Source organism: Lolium perenne, chromosome 4, assembly GCF_019359855.2.
Source record: "Lolium perenne isolate Kyuss_39 chromosome 4, Kyuss_2.0, whole genome shotgun sequence".
NCBI lineage: Eukaryota > Viridiplantae > Streptophyta > Magnoliopsida > Poales > Poaceae > Lolium > Lolium perenne.
In genome coordinates, this window is record NC_067247.2 from 265,396,041 (window position 1) to 265,412,261 (window position 16,221).

General features: G+C 44.3%; 2 protein-coding genes across 2 annotated transcripts; one reads left to right on the top strand and one right to left on the bottom strand.

The window, feature by feature from the left end:
* The first annotated feature begins 1,875 nt into the window (after positions 1-1,875).
* LOC127328313 (uncharacterized) lies at positions 1,876-9,399 on the top strand. The gene is made up of 8 exons (XM_071829400.1): positions 1,876-2,018; positions 7,485-7,596; positions 7,726-7,799; positions 7,883-7,994; positions 8,070-8,221; positions 8,346-8,526; positions 8,630-8,837; positions 8,909-9,399. The coding sequence occupies exons 1-7, from the start codon at positions 1,876-1,878 to the stop codon at positions 8,831-8,833; spliced, it is 978 nt and encodes a 325-aa protein (XP_071685501.1). The 3' UTR covers positions 8,834-8,837; positions 8,909-9,399.
* Positions 9,400-12,904: 3,505 nt separating this feature from the next.
* On the bottom strand, positions 12,905-15,983 carry LOC127331592 (peter Pan-like protein). The gene is made up of 6 exons (XM_051357768.2): positions 15,664-15,983; positions 15,320-15,550; positions 15,140-15,232; positions 14,868-15,055; positions 13,356-13,549; positions 12,905-13,262 (listed from the first exon to the last, which is right to left on the bottom strand). The coding sequence occupies exons 1-6, from the start codon at positions 15,943-15,945 to the stop codon at positions 13,153-13,155; spliced, it is 1,098 nt and encodes a 365-aa protein (XP_051213728.1). The 5' UTR covers positions 15,946-15,983; the 3' UTR covers positions 12,905-13,152.
* Positions 15,984-16,221: the final 238 nt, after the last annotated feature.

Here is a 16,221-nt window from a genome sequence, read left to right on the forward strand (position 1 = left end):
ATATCCGTTTGATCACGGGATAGTCGTGATGATTAGGCTCTTTCGTTCTTGGAGAAAGTCACAAGATAATCTACCAGGTGGTATTCAAGCGCTTTACGGATGTCAACATCTGACCAGCAGCCATCCTTTCTCAAAGTTTACAAAGCAGATCGCATATAACTACTATACTATTTAGGAACAAACATCTTTTTTTAAGAGTTTTGAATTATTTTTGAGATTAATGTGGAGGTAACACGTATGCTATTTGATAGTTTTATTTCCGTAGTGTTTCTTCTAGGTGCAGTTTTGGTGCCCTGTAGAAATTTTCTTCTAGGTACGATTTGGTCAGATCTCCTCCTTTTTGCTTTAGCGCTGTGTCCTATTGGTAGACTTAGGCATGTGTCTTTTGCTGTTTGTGATGGGTCCTGGTCAGATTCAGGTTTTGTCTGGTATTACTCACCGCTTTGACCTCTTTTCTGACCTGTGTCTCTATGCATGTCTCTCTCCTGATCCCCCGTATTATCACGCCTCGCCGTGTTCTGCCTAAATTCTTCCCGGAACGAGCCCTTCCGTGGCCGGCGGCGCGTCACCGCTTCTTCCTCGGCGACTCCGCGTGGTGTCCGCTTTGGCTCCGCCTCCTTCCTCTCTAGAATTCGTGTATGGAGGTCTCGAGCGCCGCTTCCTTTCTCCCTCCTGGCCTCACCTTTTCTCACAAGCATGAGAGGACGCCCCAAGGACAGAGACAACCCGATTCCGCGACGAGGAAGACCATGCGCGCTTGACAGGTACGCCTGCCTCATCCCTACATCGTGTTATTCTTTCTCCCCCTCTAATGTGCTTTGTTTCACTCCCAGAATCGATGCCTGCTGCTCCTGATCGGTGAGCACTAACTTGCCTCCGGACCGCCCTGCTACCAAGGACGACGCCATGGGCAAGGTGGGGCGCACGGACGGATGAGGTCCCGGCGGCGGCCCTCAGGCTTGGCGCTCCATGAACGGGTATTCCTCCCGATGGGGATATAGTGGGAGTGGCTATGGCGGGCGTCTGGCCGCCGCTTCTCTGCCGCGACTTCAACCAGGGGTATAGTCGTTTTATCCAGGAGAGAGAAGAGGGGAGGCGGGGGGCATAAGGAGGGCGCTGTGTTGGCGAACAGAAGGATAATTCGCGTCCCCGCCCGAGTTTCCCCAATCCCCGACCTCTTCTATCCGAACCCGGAGATCTCAACTGCACAAGTAGCAGTGATGGGAGCAGCACGCTGACAGGAGCGACATCGCGCCGAGTTTCCGAAGCCAGCCAAGGCATGGCGGCGGCGCGCCGACCTGGCCACCGCGCGACCTCGGGAGGAAGTTGGAGTGGCGGGTGGCGGCGATGCTGTCGGCACTGAGACCAGACGGCGAGTAGGGAGCAGCGACCTGGTTTTCCTAGATTGCATCTACACGATTCTCGCCGTGTCGCCGTGGTCGCCGTCGCTTCAGGGCATGTGGGTTACCTCCAATGCAGCGGTCCTACAATAGTCTCTATCTCAGGTACACGTCGCCTCTCCCTTCCTCCACTATCCGCCTCTCCTTTCTCTGTTTTTCCCCTTCTTACATCCATCCATCAGGTTGCAGACGAGCAAGGAAGCGGATGCGGGCACGATGACGGGCTCCATCCACAAAGTCCCTGTCGACACCTTCACCATCCTCCCCCCGTCCTGAGTTGCTGCTTACCCCAAAATCTTCCCCGCCGGATCTCTCCCCTGCCGTGAGAGCCCCCTGGCCGGCGGCCGTGGCATCGGTCGGGTCCTCCTCTGTCTCTGAGGCTCTCCTGCCGTCCCGTGCTCTGGCTTCTCCCATACATCTCCTCACCTGGACGGCGGTCTGCGACCTGCTGGTTGGTTCGCTATGTGGGGACTGGATGGCCAGCAGCGCCGCCGCCTGCTCTGAGTCTGGGGGCGCGGCGTTTTGTCATTGTGTGGACCACCCGGACGACGACCAGGAGTCCAGGATGCATACAACTCTGTCGGCGAGGTGGTGTGCGAAAGACCCATGGCTGAACCGGTGGGTACATGTATCACTGCTAGGACAATTCAGATAATTCGCGTAGCTAATACTTACTGGGATAACGATGGTCAAAGCATTGAGGCCCAGCGAGTGGCAGAGCTCCTCATGTGCTATTTTCCTTTACAATGTTTTACTATCAATGTGTGGAGAATAATTATTTATATGACATTCATTATTGATCCAAAACATATCTGATTTTGTAGATTCCATTATTTAAGTTGAATATGATTAAAAAAAACTATTTCTATCCTATACTTGGCTGTTGTAAATTTGATTGTGTTCTTTTTGCATGTTGTGGTGTCGTATTTTAGACAACACCGAACATTTAACTTCCATTGTCTAAACGTGTTAACAATATATTGTATGCAGTTCGGTGCTAGGAAAAAAATTTAAGTACATGTGGATATATTTTCTATTAAACCCGCTGAGCATTATTGTATATGTATCACTATTTTTGTATGCAAGTTCTATGCTAGGAAAAAAAGCCTTCATTACAGGTGCACATACTTGCTCTACTTCAAGATAGCTTTCCATTTCTCATCCAAGTTACTTTGTTAACTCATCTCTAGCTGAAGTGTTTGGGAGAAGCAAAAGAGTGTAGTCCTTGGAATTTTGATTGTCGGTTTACTCAAAGGACTTAATTCCTAAGTGTTTTCATGCCTTAGAACACTGAATGCATCATGTTCTCACATATGAGTTATTTGTTCAAACCAAGTTAGTTGTAGCAAATTAGCAGAAAGGGATACATTTACCTCAGATAAGTTTTCTTCAGAGTCCATTGCTATTCTTGCTATCCGGAGTAGCAACATGTTATCAAAATATTTTTTCGGGTGGAAGCTCTAGCTTTGTGTCCTCAAGAACAACATAATACTTGCAAAAAATAGGCAAAAACATCTAATAAGTCAGCTCCCCCTGTACGCCTCTTTTCGTGGATCAAAAGGAAGTTGTAAATTTCCCGTTTTCATTAGCTAGATAAAAGTATATTGGTTCAACAAATAGCAAGTGATAAAAAGTCTCTCTTTTTTGGTCAAATAAATTTCTAAGTTCACGAGTTATTGCTTCTTTGGTTGCATTCAAAACCTGAATTTCTATGGTTTGACCTGCCTTTGGATATGCAAACAGCCTTCCTCAGAATTATGTCAAAGCATTTGAAAAGACAGAGATCAAAACACTGGACAACTTACATAAGAATTAGGTTTGGTCATATAGGCTGCCAGGTATATATTATACAGAACATCTTTACTCTAATTTCCATTTTTTAAATAACCGTTGTTCGATCAACTCACTACCCCACCTTTATGTCCGCATGGTCCAATCTTAGGTGTTGCACATGAGTGCTGCTGCCAAATCTGCTGCTGGCCATCTACTTGCTCTGTCATGGTTAGACTGTAACTGGGATAGATAAAATTATACAGCGCGGGAAATGTCCTGCACCGTGCTATTTGTCACATGTGATGCTATTGGGTAATATCTATCCCGGTTATAACTTCAGATATGCTTACACAATTGCCTATAACTTAGAGATTCAGTTAACTTGCAATTGCCTGTATATATATACGTTTTTATGTTCAGTTACTTTAACTACTCTGTCCAAAAATGTGATACTTTAGTCCTCTCCTTTTATAGCCATTACTTTGCATGGAACTTTGCAGTTATCCTCGCTGTCTCTTCCATCACGTGTTACAGTTTGAATCAACCATATCGTGCCATATCATCTACTCCGTATTTTGCTTACTGAGCTATGCAATCTTTATTCATACAATTAAAATGGAGGGTTGTGTGCCAGGTAACCATAATCGACCTATCCAGTCGATATATGCATCATCCCTGAAGCACGAAGAAAGACCCAATAATTTATTATGCATCCTGCCAATTTTTTAGTGTTACTACAATACATAACCGTTTGCACCTCTGGCAGCACACGTTGGAGATAATACTCTTCTTTCAGGGTACTTATCTAACATGACATACGATTTATTATCTATTTCATTTGCATTCTTTGATTATTTCATACCGTATTTCATTGCCATTTTTGATAATTTCTCTAAACTATGGAAATAACCATACTTGCAAAGTTATACTAGCAGCTAAATGTATACTCACTGTCCACAGTGCAGGAAATGAGAAGAAAACTTCAAGTGAACTATTCCCAGCTAAATAGATCACTGCATCTTGCGAGGTAAATTTGTTGGGACAGATTTCAACTGAACGGTATAGGCTGCGGTAGATCAAATAAAATTAATTCAATCCTCTTTCCCTTGCAGCAAATATAATTAATCTAGATCAACTGAACTCCAGCTAAAGGTCAAACAGGCAAGAGCCCAAATTGATGAACCAAGTAGTTTATGTGAAAAAATATATTTTGTCTCAAGGTGTGCCCACAAATCGTGGTGTAAAATATTAATCACCTATCTGCCGCTTTAGCTGGGTATGAATAGCACACAACTAATGTATTTGTTCATGCCCTAGCAGTGCCAAAGAGGGAAACAATCATCATCTTCTTTTTTGACGAGGACAGTGACACAAGGCACATACAGGTAGCAGAGCTGGAGAATAGCTAGATCACCTTCCTTCTGTTATCGTAGTGTAGGTCAGAAATATTAGATAATCTCTCCCCTTCCAATATAAATCCATCTACGATATAATCCAGTAAACAGGTGTCCTCTGGCTTACTATTGCTATAAACTAATGTGTGTCCCATATATGCATCAGCTTTGTTAATGTTTTTACTTATATCATCTGCTCATATTACCCCTGCAATAAGTTCAAATTGTACAAAATATGCACACTCAAAAAGTGTAGCACCACGGGCGCGGCGTGCCGCTGCGCCATAAAGATGCAGTTTGGTTCAATGGATTGTAAGAGCTCATTGAACTCCTCGCATTTACGGATTGTTTTGAGCTACATTATTTTTGTCTTCTTGCTCAAAGGTCAAAAATGTTTCTTATTTTAGATTAGAATTGTCTTATTTCGATAATTTATCAGTCAATATTTGCAAGAGTTGCTCACTATGTATATGCTCTGGATCAGCTAAGGTAGTTATGTAATGAATAAACTTTTATTCGTCCAAGCCCTTATGATGATGCTCTTAAATTTAAATGCAGCAATTAGTTCCATATTTAGTGGAAGTGTATTTTTGAATGATCCTCACAACTGATGTTGATCAAGCAGTAGTAGAGTTAGCATCTTAAATTTTTTATTCTACAAATAGGAAACACAGTCTCAGTATCTTCGGTTTGTTCAGCAAAATATCTGAAGATTAATGTATGCCTATTTTGTAACATATAGAAGTGACTTATTTCCATTTCAAGATAAGCTTTTCCCAAAAGGTAAGATGCTAGGAGGTGCTACTTTATCTCATGTGTTGCTTTTCACGATAAATTGCTTGCGGTGTTCAGTGTGCTTGCTGCCTCATCGGTAGAAATTTGCCTACCGTCCATTGTCTACTTCATAGAGAAATCATAGAGCGCTTGCGCTGCTTCGGTCAAAATTTGCTTCCCATCCATTGCATAATTGTTTCTGTAGAAACCACAGAGTGCTTATTATTGCCATACTTGCCTTTCTTCTGAACAAAATCTGTAGGCAAACAAAAATGTCATGCCTTTTCTTCTTACTCAGAATGGTGTATCCAGGCTAAAGTATTTGTTACTCAAAATTTGTAGGCATTCTATCCTGAATGGCAGGAAATAATGCGACTTCTGTATGACATTCACGTCGGCCATTTTTGTATTTGCAACTCCAGAAAACAATTAGTTATGCTATTTCATACATGTTAGAAAATGTTGATCTGTCACACTCTACCTGTTCCTATTTAATTTGTTTGTCCCTGATGTTTCCAATTCGATTGAAAAGATTTTTCCAGGCTGGAGCCCAATTTTTTCTCACAAATGCAAGTAATTGCTTAGGTAAAAATTATTCTTCATGGCTCAAATAGAAATAACATATCTTCATTAATTCCTGATATCATCATACTAACTGTCCTTAGAAGCTGAGAACACGAAGGCGTATTGTAACTTGAGAAGATGCATCTCTTGGCAATGTTATGCACTGCTTGAGATACAGTCGTCACCACTTATTTGTCTCACATGAATAACATCTATTGGAAAGTAAAGTCGGGAGAGAAACTTCTGCAACGGAGTTTTTTTTTGCCAATTGCTGAATCCGGTATATATTTTGTCAACTGTTCTCCAACCATTTAGTGCCATGTCATTCTGCAATTGGATCCAAGTGGTTCATAATAAGCTCGACAAGGTGCTTTCATACTAGATAGCTATCCTTTCATTAGTTCAATGTCTCTGCCACATGTCCATAGATGAAGTTTCGGGAACTGTGACAACTTCGTTCTCTAACAACACATCAGCGTCTTAAGAAAGTATCTAGGAGGCTTTTTTCGAGGGAGTATGATAGTCAACCTAAACTAAAAAATAATTAGAACTACTAAACCCATCCTTGAAAATACAGTGTTTTCTTTTAAGTTGGGATGCTTGCAAGTTTATCCCTGAATTGGGCCAGCCGACTGTTTAGACTATGTGATTGATCATTTTGATTTATATGATCCCCAAAAAAGCTACATATCAGTGGATCATTCTTTTCGGATCTGCTTTAGTCTAAAGATTGTTCTAGCAGAGGTGGTGCCACCGCCGGAGAACTTTCCTTTGTTCGCCTATACTGCTCTCCCATTTAGCATGTTATTGCATCGCATCGATCGGAATATACCATAGTTGCCGGCGAACCGGATCGCTCGGATCGGGGAACGGGATCGGGGAACGAGGTTCGACATAGCAACGAACAAGGATCGGTCAAGAGTACACATCTCCGGTATGGGAAGTTGGATCGTGGATCGCGATCCACTTTAATTTGGGTCGATGATAAGGGAGAAGAGGCGCAGAATTAAGGGAAAAGAGGCCCAGCATCAAGGAAAAAGAGGAGCAAAATCAAGGTTATTAATAAGCCCAGGAATTACCGATTTTAGGCTTTATTTTAATGGGCCTACCATATTCCAGGGTCCTAATATGGGAAGAGAAAGGATGGGAACGGGATCACGACCGAAAAACGAATTTGATCGATCCCCTGGCGTTCCGATCCCCGTTCCGGATCGATCGACCCAGGATCGCGGATCACGGCATCGATCCCGAATCCTGCAACTATGGAATATACTTCTATCTGGTGAGAATGTGACCGCTTTGGTGCTTGGTTTATTTTATTGTGTCATCTGTATCCTTAATACCATGTGTTTTATGTTGTGATAATTTGATTGCTCCATGTGGATTTGTAGACGTTGTTGGATTGGTGAACAAGGTCACTTATGTTTTGCCCCCTTCTGGTAATGCTAGGAGCCAGAAACGTCAAGTGTATATCACAGATGTTAGGTGTGTGTTGCTGCTACTTTTATATCTACTTTTCCGACAACATACTTGCCTCTTTTGATTGTTATCTGATTTATGTTTATGTTGCTTCATGAAGCGAGCTTGCTATTGTTACCCTTTGTGGGGAGCACGCTGATTTGTTTGATGCTGATGGGCTGATAGAGGCATCGGATGAGGAGCCTATTATCATTTTATTTGTTGGCATGACAGTTAGTCATTGCTCAGGTGCCGCACTCTCTCTTTCTAGCACTATTTTCTGTTATCTTTCGCTTTTTTATTTGTTTCCTTTCTTTTTGGTCTATGCAAACTGTAGTATTTATTGCTCTGCAGGTTTATAGGCCTTCAAGTGTACATCTGTTACAAGATGGCATGTTAATCTGCCAATTCTAGAGATAGCTGATGTTCGGGAGAGGCATGTTTATCAAGGAATCAGTTCCTGCTGCGTGTCAGGATTGTTGTTTGTTTGGTGACATGTGTATTTTCCGTGTGTTACAGATCGAAACATCTACCGTGGTGCATTGAGCTGCACAGTGCAAATCAAAGTCGTTCTGAGCCGACCGTATCATCAATCGAGGAGATAGCGGCCTTTGAGCCGAATGATATCATGGTATGTTCAGAGTACTATGGTGAATATTTTTCTCCCCTGCATTCTCTGGTTAAATCTGTTGTTAATCGTGTTTAGGGTGAGTGTTATAAGATATCCAGTATAATTACCGATGTTTTCATAACCAAGGGTTGGTATTATATAAGCTGCAAAGAATATTGGAAAATGGTTACTTTAGAGGATGGAGTATACAAATGTCCTTGGTGCCCCACTGTTATACATCTGCCCAGGTATGTGCACCTGATTTCCATGTCCTCCGTTTTTCGTGATGTATATTGCTTACTTTATTTTACCCTTTTTATGTTCTGTTTGTTAGACACTAATTCTTATTTTTTTATGTCATTGCTCTGCCAGGTATAGGCTCATTGTTGGAGCAGTTGACACTGGTTCTACAGATCCTCTCGCTGCCAAATTTACGGACCTTTATTTGTTTGGGCCTCGTGAGGAAACGGTCGTCCAAAAAGAGGATCTTCATTTGTTTGGACCTTCTGAGGAAACTGTCGTCCGAAAAGAGGCGTTGCTGCTTGTGTCAAGTGTAAGAGGACTAACTAATGCAGTGCCCAAGTTTTTACTTGAGAATTCAGTGTTGTTCTACTCATAGACGTGAATGACTATACTCATTGCACAACTACCTCCAGGTACAAATTGTTGAGCCGATTGTCCATGCCAATGTTGTCTTGCGAGAGGGAGTGAATTGTTCAGCTGTAGGTCAGGACAATGTTGGCATCCCTGCTCCTGAAACCCCAAAGCATGTTCCAGATCCTGCTGAGACATCAACTCTGCCACTGTTCATGGATCTCACGCCACAGACTGCACGCAACATATTCAGCTTCCGTTATTGATGAGGTATAATTGTACTGTCTTTGCAGGACATCAGTGTTTTTGCGTTTCTGACAGGCGATGTATTTCTATTGTAGACTGCCTCCGATTCCATTGGGAGAATGAAGCGCAACAATCCCGGTGATGGCGAGCACCCAGGTCGAAGAAAGGGTTACATTTTTCGGATGCTGATGACTAGGTTCCTGGGCACGTGTTTGTGAGCTTAACGTGAAGAGCATGGTGGTTCTATTGTCAGCGATTTTTTTTATGCTGGTGTTTTAACTGTCTACAAGCTACTATTTGGCTGGTGTATGCAACAAGGTTGCTTCGCTATGGCCCCCAGTTCTGTTGTTCAAGGCTCATATGTTTGGGCCCCGAGTCCTCTTCTGTCTTTATACATCTTGGGACAGTCTGACTGTTTAGACTATGTCTTTTTCATTCTACTTTTAGACTATGGCTATTAAGATGTACTCTATACTAAACTGGACGCAACTAACTCTCCGTAATATCTTATCTCGGCTAAACTGTCATGTGGACTATGTAATGGGACATGAATAAAATTAGCGCGCTCTTTTGTTTTCCCGCTGTATGTAACAAGGGCCAAACATAGTGAACCTCTACTCCACACCGCTTTATTTCATAATTTTCAAATATTTATATTGCCTCAAGGGGGTATAACATGTTGCACTCAACATTTTTTTGAACAAGAGAAGGGTCCAAACGACCAAGAAGCTTCAATAACTGTGGTTGGACAACTTTAGAAGCAGGACCCTAAGCATTACAGAAAGTACATAATGGTTCCCACACTTGGCAAATAGAATGTTGAAATAAACTGAGAAAAGCGACCCAGCCTTTCTCCACCGTTGGTGCTTCAGAGCTTCGAAGCAATGGTCATGCTTAAACTGAAGTTCCTCTGCTTTGGCACGGCTGCCTGGAGGAAGAAAACCCATGGGCGCAAGTAGCACCGATGCTTCAGAGCAAAATTGTTGTCGTTGATGACCTCCACCATGTGAAGCTTTAAGATCTTCTCCAACGGCTGTTGAGGTAAGATTGCAACCCTCAGTCCACCTCCATGATGGACAGTTCTAGCAGAAACCGCCAACATCCGTGACGCCCCGAGCTTATTCTTGAGACCGATGCCAGATCGATGCTCTACTACCATCCTCCACCATGGAGATCCGACAGGAAAGCACGCCGGACGACCTAGGTCGCTGCTCCACCGCGACCAAGATCATCATCCACAACACGACATAACGTCAAGATGCCATAGCGGCAAACCAAACCTACAACCTAACATATTGTACAAAGGAGAAGGCCGGCCACCCCTCTAATCCCTACTCCAGCCGGTAGAGCCGCCAGAGGAGGATGGGAGAGGTGACGGGAGTATCTGCGCAACTCTCAAGAGGAGGGAGAAGACTAGGAAAAAATGAGAGCCCGCCTTAAAAGTTGCAACTACTCATAAGTTTTGGTTCCCCGTTATAAACTTGAGAATATTAGAAAATGTAAAATTTTAGTGTCGGAAGTAAGATGTAAACATTGGAATGTACTCTCCCTCACCGGGTGTCATAAATTTGATTCTACAGTAAATAAATAAAGATGGTTGACATTTTAGGAATCGCATATAAGAAGAGAATGAAAAAAATTGGGATCATGTATTTATTTTTTGCATCTGAATCCCGTGCAAGTACAGTGTCACTACAAAAATTACCATCAACCATCCACCATATGGCGCGGCGTGCCGCCGCGCCTTTCATTGCTAGTAGTAATAAGTCTGTAACTCGTGGCCGGATTCTTTTGCTCGTCGCGTTTCACAGATTGGCTGGTGGAGAACACCGCTAGTACTAACATAGCAATCAGAGAAAAGAAAAAAAAATTGGCAGCTGGATTCTCCCCACTTGTCATTGGGTTAAGGGCCCACACGACCAAGCCCAGAAGGCAGCTGTCTTACTGCTGCTCCCCACTTGTCATTGGGTAAAGGGCCCACACGACCAAGCCCAGCAGCAGTGCCCCCTCATCATCTGGGTTACGAGTTCGCACCACCGAACTCAGCGAGAACTGTCGCCAAGCTTCGCCATATAAACCGGTGATGATGCCCCTAATGTTTCGAGGTGGGACTATTCCGCAGCGCCGAAAGCATGCTCATCAGTCATCCGCGCTGGAGAAGAACACCGGAGGGGATCGATTGCCGCAGCTCGTTGGTACGCGGTGCAGACGAGGGTTCCCACTGCATCTGATCAGAATCTCCGGGAACCTACCCATGGTCTGCATACGCGTCAAGTGGGCCGGAGCTACCACTTCTCGCCTGTCAGAGCCGACACCATAACATGGTAGAAGAACGATCGGGGAAGAGACTCAGATCTAAACTGTACGCGCGACTCAAGTTATTATATGAGCTCCACCGTCTCCTAGGGCCTGCCGCAGGATCTCGGATTCTCTCAGACCTAATTTCACGTGCCAACTGGTAATCGGGGATCGCGAGGAACGGATTATTCCTTTTGCCGCAGGTTTAAACTATGCTTGAAACTGCGGCCCGGCGACAAAGAGGGCGATCGCACTGGAATTTCTGAATTATCTCGCATGGTCCGCATGGATGAAGCGAGCCCGCCAGCAATGCAGTTTGATTCAGTACGTTGGTTGAAGCTTCTAACTGGGTCGTCACATCGTTACCTGCTGCTTCAGAATGTAGATAGATATCACGGCAGCAATTGCCAGCAAACGTTGTAACATGTTGGCTAAGGTCATCTCTAGCGGTCTAATGAGTGTCCGTTTTGGTTTGCTTGGTTGGAGCCGCGGATATCAATTTAGCCTCAATGCGTGAAATGTTCGTTTGGATCGGGAGGCTGCTCAGCTGACACAAATATACTAATTCTTATATATTCCAAGCAGAGGCAAGGAGGTCAATATATTGACAAGACAATATAATTTACATAAATAAGAACAACAAAAACAAACGATACTCACTAATTCAAACCCTACCCCATTACTCGTAAGCTAGGTCAGCCCAACGAACACGGGCATTTCCCAAGGCTAGTTGGGCGCCGATGCGTCCATGGTGATCACCATCGCGTCTGCGGCAGGTGCAGGCAAAGGCGTGGCGGTTGGGCTGAGGCCTCCAAGGCCATTCTGGCTGCCTCGTTCTAATAGATGCCTGCCGGCATGACCACGTTGGTATAGCTTGGTTCTGGCCGCAGTGGCGGGCTGCTGGGACACCAAAACTTAGGATGACATAGATTCGTCCGACTGGACCGGGAGCCAGTACAGAGTTCCGTCCTCATTGGCCACCATGGCCATGTAGGCAAGGTAACATCTATGTCATCCTAAGTTTCTTGCCCGGGATTTCCTTGCCGAAGAAGAGCTCCTTCTCCATCTTTGGCGATCCCTGCGGCCACAGCGTGACGGCTCCACATGCGATTGTGTGGCTTCTTCGACTTCCATGAGGAGGCACTGACCTCGTTGTCGTTCTTTGACTTTCTCCATTGGAATGCATTTTTTTCATGGTGCCTTGTGGAAGTTGTTGGCTGGACTAGTTGTCGATGATCCGTGCTTAAAAAGGACGGCCGAGAGGCCACCGTCCGATTTATGACAAGAGATATCTAGTCGCATGCCCTTAATGACGACATAGAGCACCAACCGGCGGTGAAGTCAAAGCGCGCCATCAAAGGCCATCACATAAGAGAAGGCGGTTCAGGCCTTGCCCGAGTTTGATGTCGCGGACGCACGACGCATACGCAGTCCAAATATGAGCCATCAATACATCTATGCGGACGAGCCGATCACTTTGCGCTGGAACCCCCATTTTTTGACCACGCGGACACTTTTGGTTTGTTCGCGTCAGGCCACTAGATGCCCTAAAGTCAAAGAGTCAAGAATATTGTTGCAACGTGGAAAGAGTCCCAAATAAAAATGTGATTGTGGAAACTCCGCTCTACCCTGCAATTTCTTAACATCTGCTTCAGCTGGTGCAATACAACCTGAGTGGCTGTTCGCATGTTTGGGGCCCTTGACAGGTAAACCACGTTGGTGCAATAAGGTAAGTCTTTACTATCTGGGACACGTCACACGAAATAACTCACAGGACAATACTCCAATTTTGTTGCAGCAGCTAGCGCTACTTTGCATCCCCACGGATTGAGATATATATTGTAAGGCAAAACTGAGGTGAATACAGAATCTCTCATGTTACAGAACTAAAAACCTGTCAGATTCGACCAATTGAGAACGAGCTTTGTACTATGCTTTCTGAAGCATCAACCAAACACCATTTCTGTCGTTGCAATACAGTAGTAGCTTCAGATTTTGGCAATCATAGGCTGCTGGTCATCACCTCCTGAGCTCATCCACATTACTCTTCGTCCCCGGAATCATCGTCAGAACCATCCTCCAGCTCCATCAAATCCTCAGCATCTTCTATCTCTTCCTCCTCTTCTTCCTTCTTTGCATCTTCTTTTCCAACTGTATGATAATACAAAACATTAAAGTTCAGGAGAAGAAAAGTATAGACGCTAGCGGTTTCAGAGAACCACGATGGTAACACATGAAACTTACCAGACATAGGGAACAAGACATCGCCCGAGCATAGCCCAGATTCAACTTTAACTAAGTGCATGGTCATTCTTGGCCCAATCTCCTGGAGTCTGATGGCACTTTTTCTGGACGCTTTGTTCAATTTGTCTACATCACTTACTAGGCTTACGGTTGCAGCTTCATCATCTGGTTCACTTTCTGATCCATATCCAGCTCTTGAAAATGGACAAGCAAACAAAGGGGAACGTTATAAAGGAAGAACTGAGGAAAGGTAGGTGTTGGTGTATTGCAAATCATAAATCAGGATATGACATCTGAATCATCTGATTATATAATCGCAATGTAAAAAAAAACGTTGAGCAAACTGATCAGAAAGTAGTGAACAATCCAACCACAATCGGGGGGAAAAAGAAGTGCAAATTGACTAGATTCATTTTGTGATATTCATTTCCATATATTTCAAATGGTTGTTTATTTATTATATACTAAAAATAATTATAATAAATTACAAGGGGAAACAAGAAAGGTAGTCATCCAATATTGTACAAGGGACTTGGAAGATGGGCATACTTGCTGGAGAAACCTATTTGTAAATTACAACTTCATAGGAAGATAGCAATGGTTTAAAGTAAGAGAATGTTTTCCAACTGTCAGATTGTACAAAAATAAGAGACCAGCCAGGGCTAGCCCATGGCAGCGTATTTTTATAGAAGAAACAACCATGCGTGCACAGCGGAGTCCCCAAGACTTGAACGCTGGCTGCCAGCGTGCAGGGCACCCACGCAGCCATATTGTACAAAAGAAATAAGAGGAATATTAGGTTTCCGTGTATTATAAAAATGAAAAATCAGGCCATAATGTTAATTTTTTTGGTGTTTTCTTATCTCAAAGTAACAAACCATTGAGTGAACTGGCCAAAAAGCAACAAACTATTGACTACAACTACAATAGCTAGATTCATTATGTGGATAAATTTTTTCCATCTACAAGCAAGCATTAGACAGATCACATCCTGTATAGTTGAGTCTTCATTCCACCCTTAAATATTAGGTCTCGTTTTATAAAATAATTGTTGAACATCTGACTTGAAAGACGGGCATATTAGTAATAGAAAATAGAGGCTACAATCGTCTTAAAAGGCTCGTGATATTTTAAAGCATACAATAGGATATAGGGATATCAATAATCAGTCAGATTGCTCAAAAGTCATGTCGAATTTTTCACATATTATCTCATGCCCACATACTTGATTGAAGGTATCCACTGAACAATGAAACTTTTGGTTTTTTCTATACACTAAAGCATGGGAGTTGTTTCTGTCAAATTGATCTAAAATTGCATTTAATCTTATTAATGTTCCTATTCTAGATGGTATATACCAACTAATTTCAAAACATTGTATATGTGTGCAAAGCAAAGCAATACTACGCTGGCACTGATCCCAAAAGGATTGTATAGTGTTACAAAAAATTTACCGCAAGATTGCGATCATATCAAGACAATAGAATGTAAGAAAGGCGATTGAGTTCTTACTTTGTCACAAAATCACTAACATCTTTAAGGTCCCTAAGGTCTGGCACTTGATTGTTCTGCATGAGTTTCCTGATCTTGCGGCTGACCCCAATAGGCTGGAGCTTGATGGAGTAATGCCGGAAATCGATAAGCTCTGTCTCTTTGTCATACTGTAGCAACAATATTCTTTGACAGGTTGCTAGCTTAACCTACAATGGGAAATGCACTATGGTTTTAATACGCCACAAACAAGGACACCAAGTTCCATCAGGAAGATACCATGCAGCACTTACAGTATCTGTATCAATAGCAGGGACCAAATGCCGAAAGAAGGTCACAAAACTCTTGTAGGGCTCGCCGAGACCATTGAAACCACTGAGCACAACCTGTGAACCAGCCAAAGGTGAGTTGAGTATGTAATCAAAAGTGTTTGTGACAAATCAAGTAAATAAACAAAATCCAGGCATATGTACCAGAGGCGAGTTCTTGAATATCTCTGGGGGGCACCTCGGCCGCTTCTGGGAGTTTGCAATGTCGGCCGCGAGAGCGTATTCCTTTATCTCGCAGGTGTAGGTCGGGCCCTGCGGTGACTTGGCGAAGCGCAGGTGCGGCAAGCTCTTTGGGTTGGAGAGGATCAAGAAATGCGTCACGCCCAACGGGCTGGCAACATTCACGAAATCCTTGAGGTTGTTCCGCTTCTTCTCCTGTTGATTGTTTTGACGGAAAAGTAATTAGTTGAGATGCTAAGAACTGTAATCGCCAAGCTGATTGATTTGGGGGCTAGGGGGGACGGAAGAGGGGATTAGGAAATAGGGACCTTGAGCTTGAGGGCGGTGTAGGGGAGCATGAGCTTGCGGAGGTCCTGCTGTAGGTGGCGGAGCGTGGATGGGAGCTTGCCGCGGGAGAAGACGAAGCTCTTGGGGATCCTCTCGCCGGTGACCTGGTCGACGTTGGCCGTGACCGCCTGCTGCTTCCGCGCCACCGACGCCGGCATCTTCCATTTGCTCGGGCCCCTTCCCCTGCCGCCGCGCCCCCCGCGGCCGCCACCGCCGCCACCTCTGCCGCCGCCACGCCGCCCGCCGCTGTGGATTCGCGCCATGGTTAGGTTTTGGGCAGCAAACCAGTCGCGTAACTTCGGGGACGGAGCGTTGGGGGTTAGGGTTTTGGAGGACTGGTAGTTATAATGGGCCTTCGGAAATGGCCTGGATACTTCTCGTAGGCTTGTCGGCCCGGCCCAGACTGCCCAGCCCACGATCTGTTTACTCATCAGGCCTGCTTGATAAGCTGGTTTGTCCGATCAAAAGATACATTTTCTCTTGCTGCGCCGAGCATCGCCGCCGCTGTATCGATCGCACCGGAGACGAAGACGATAGAG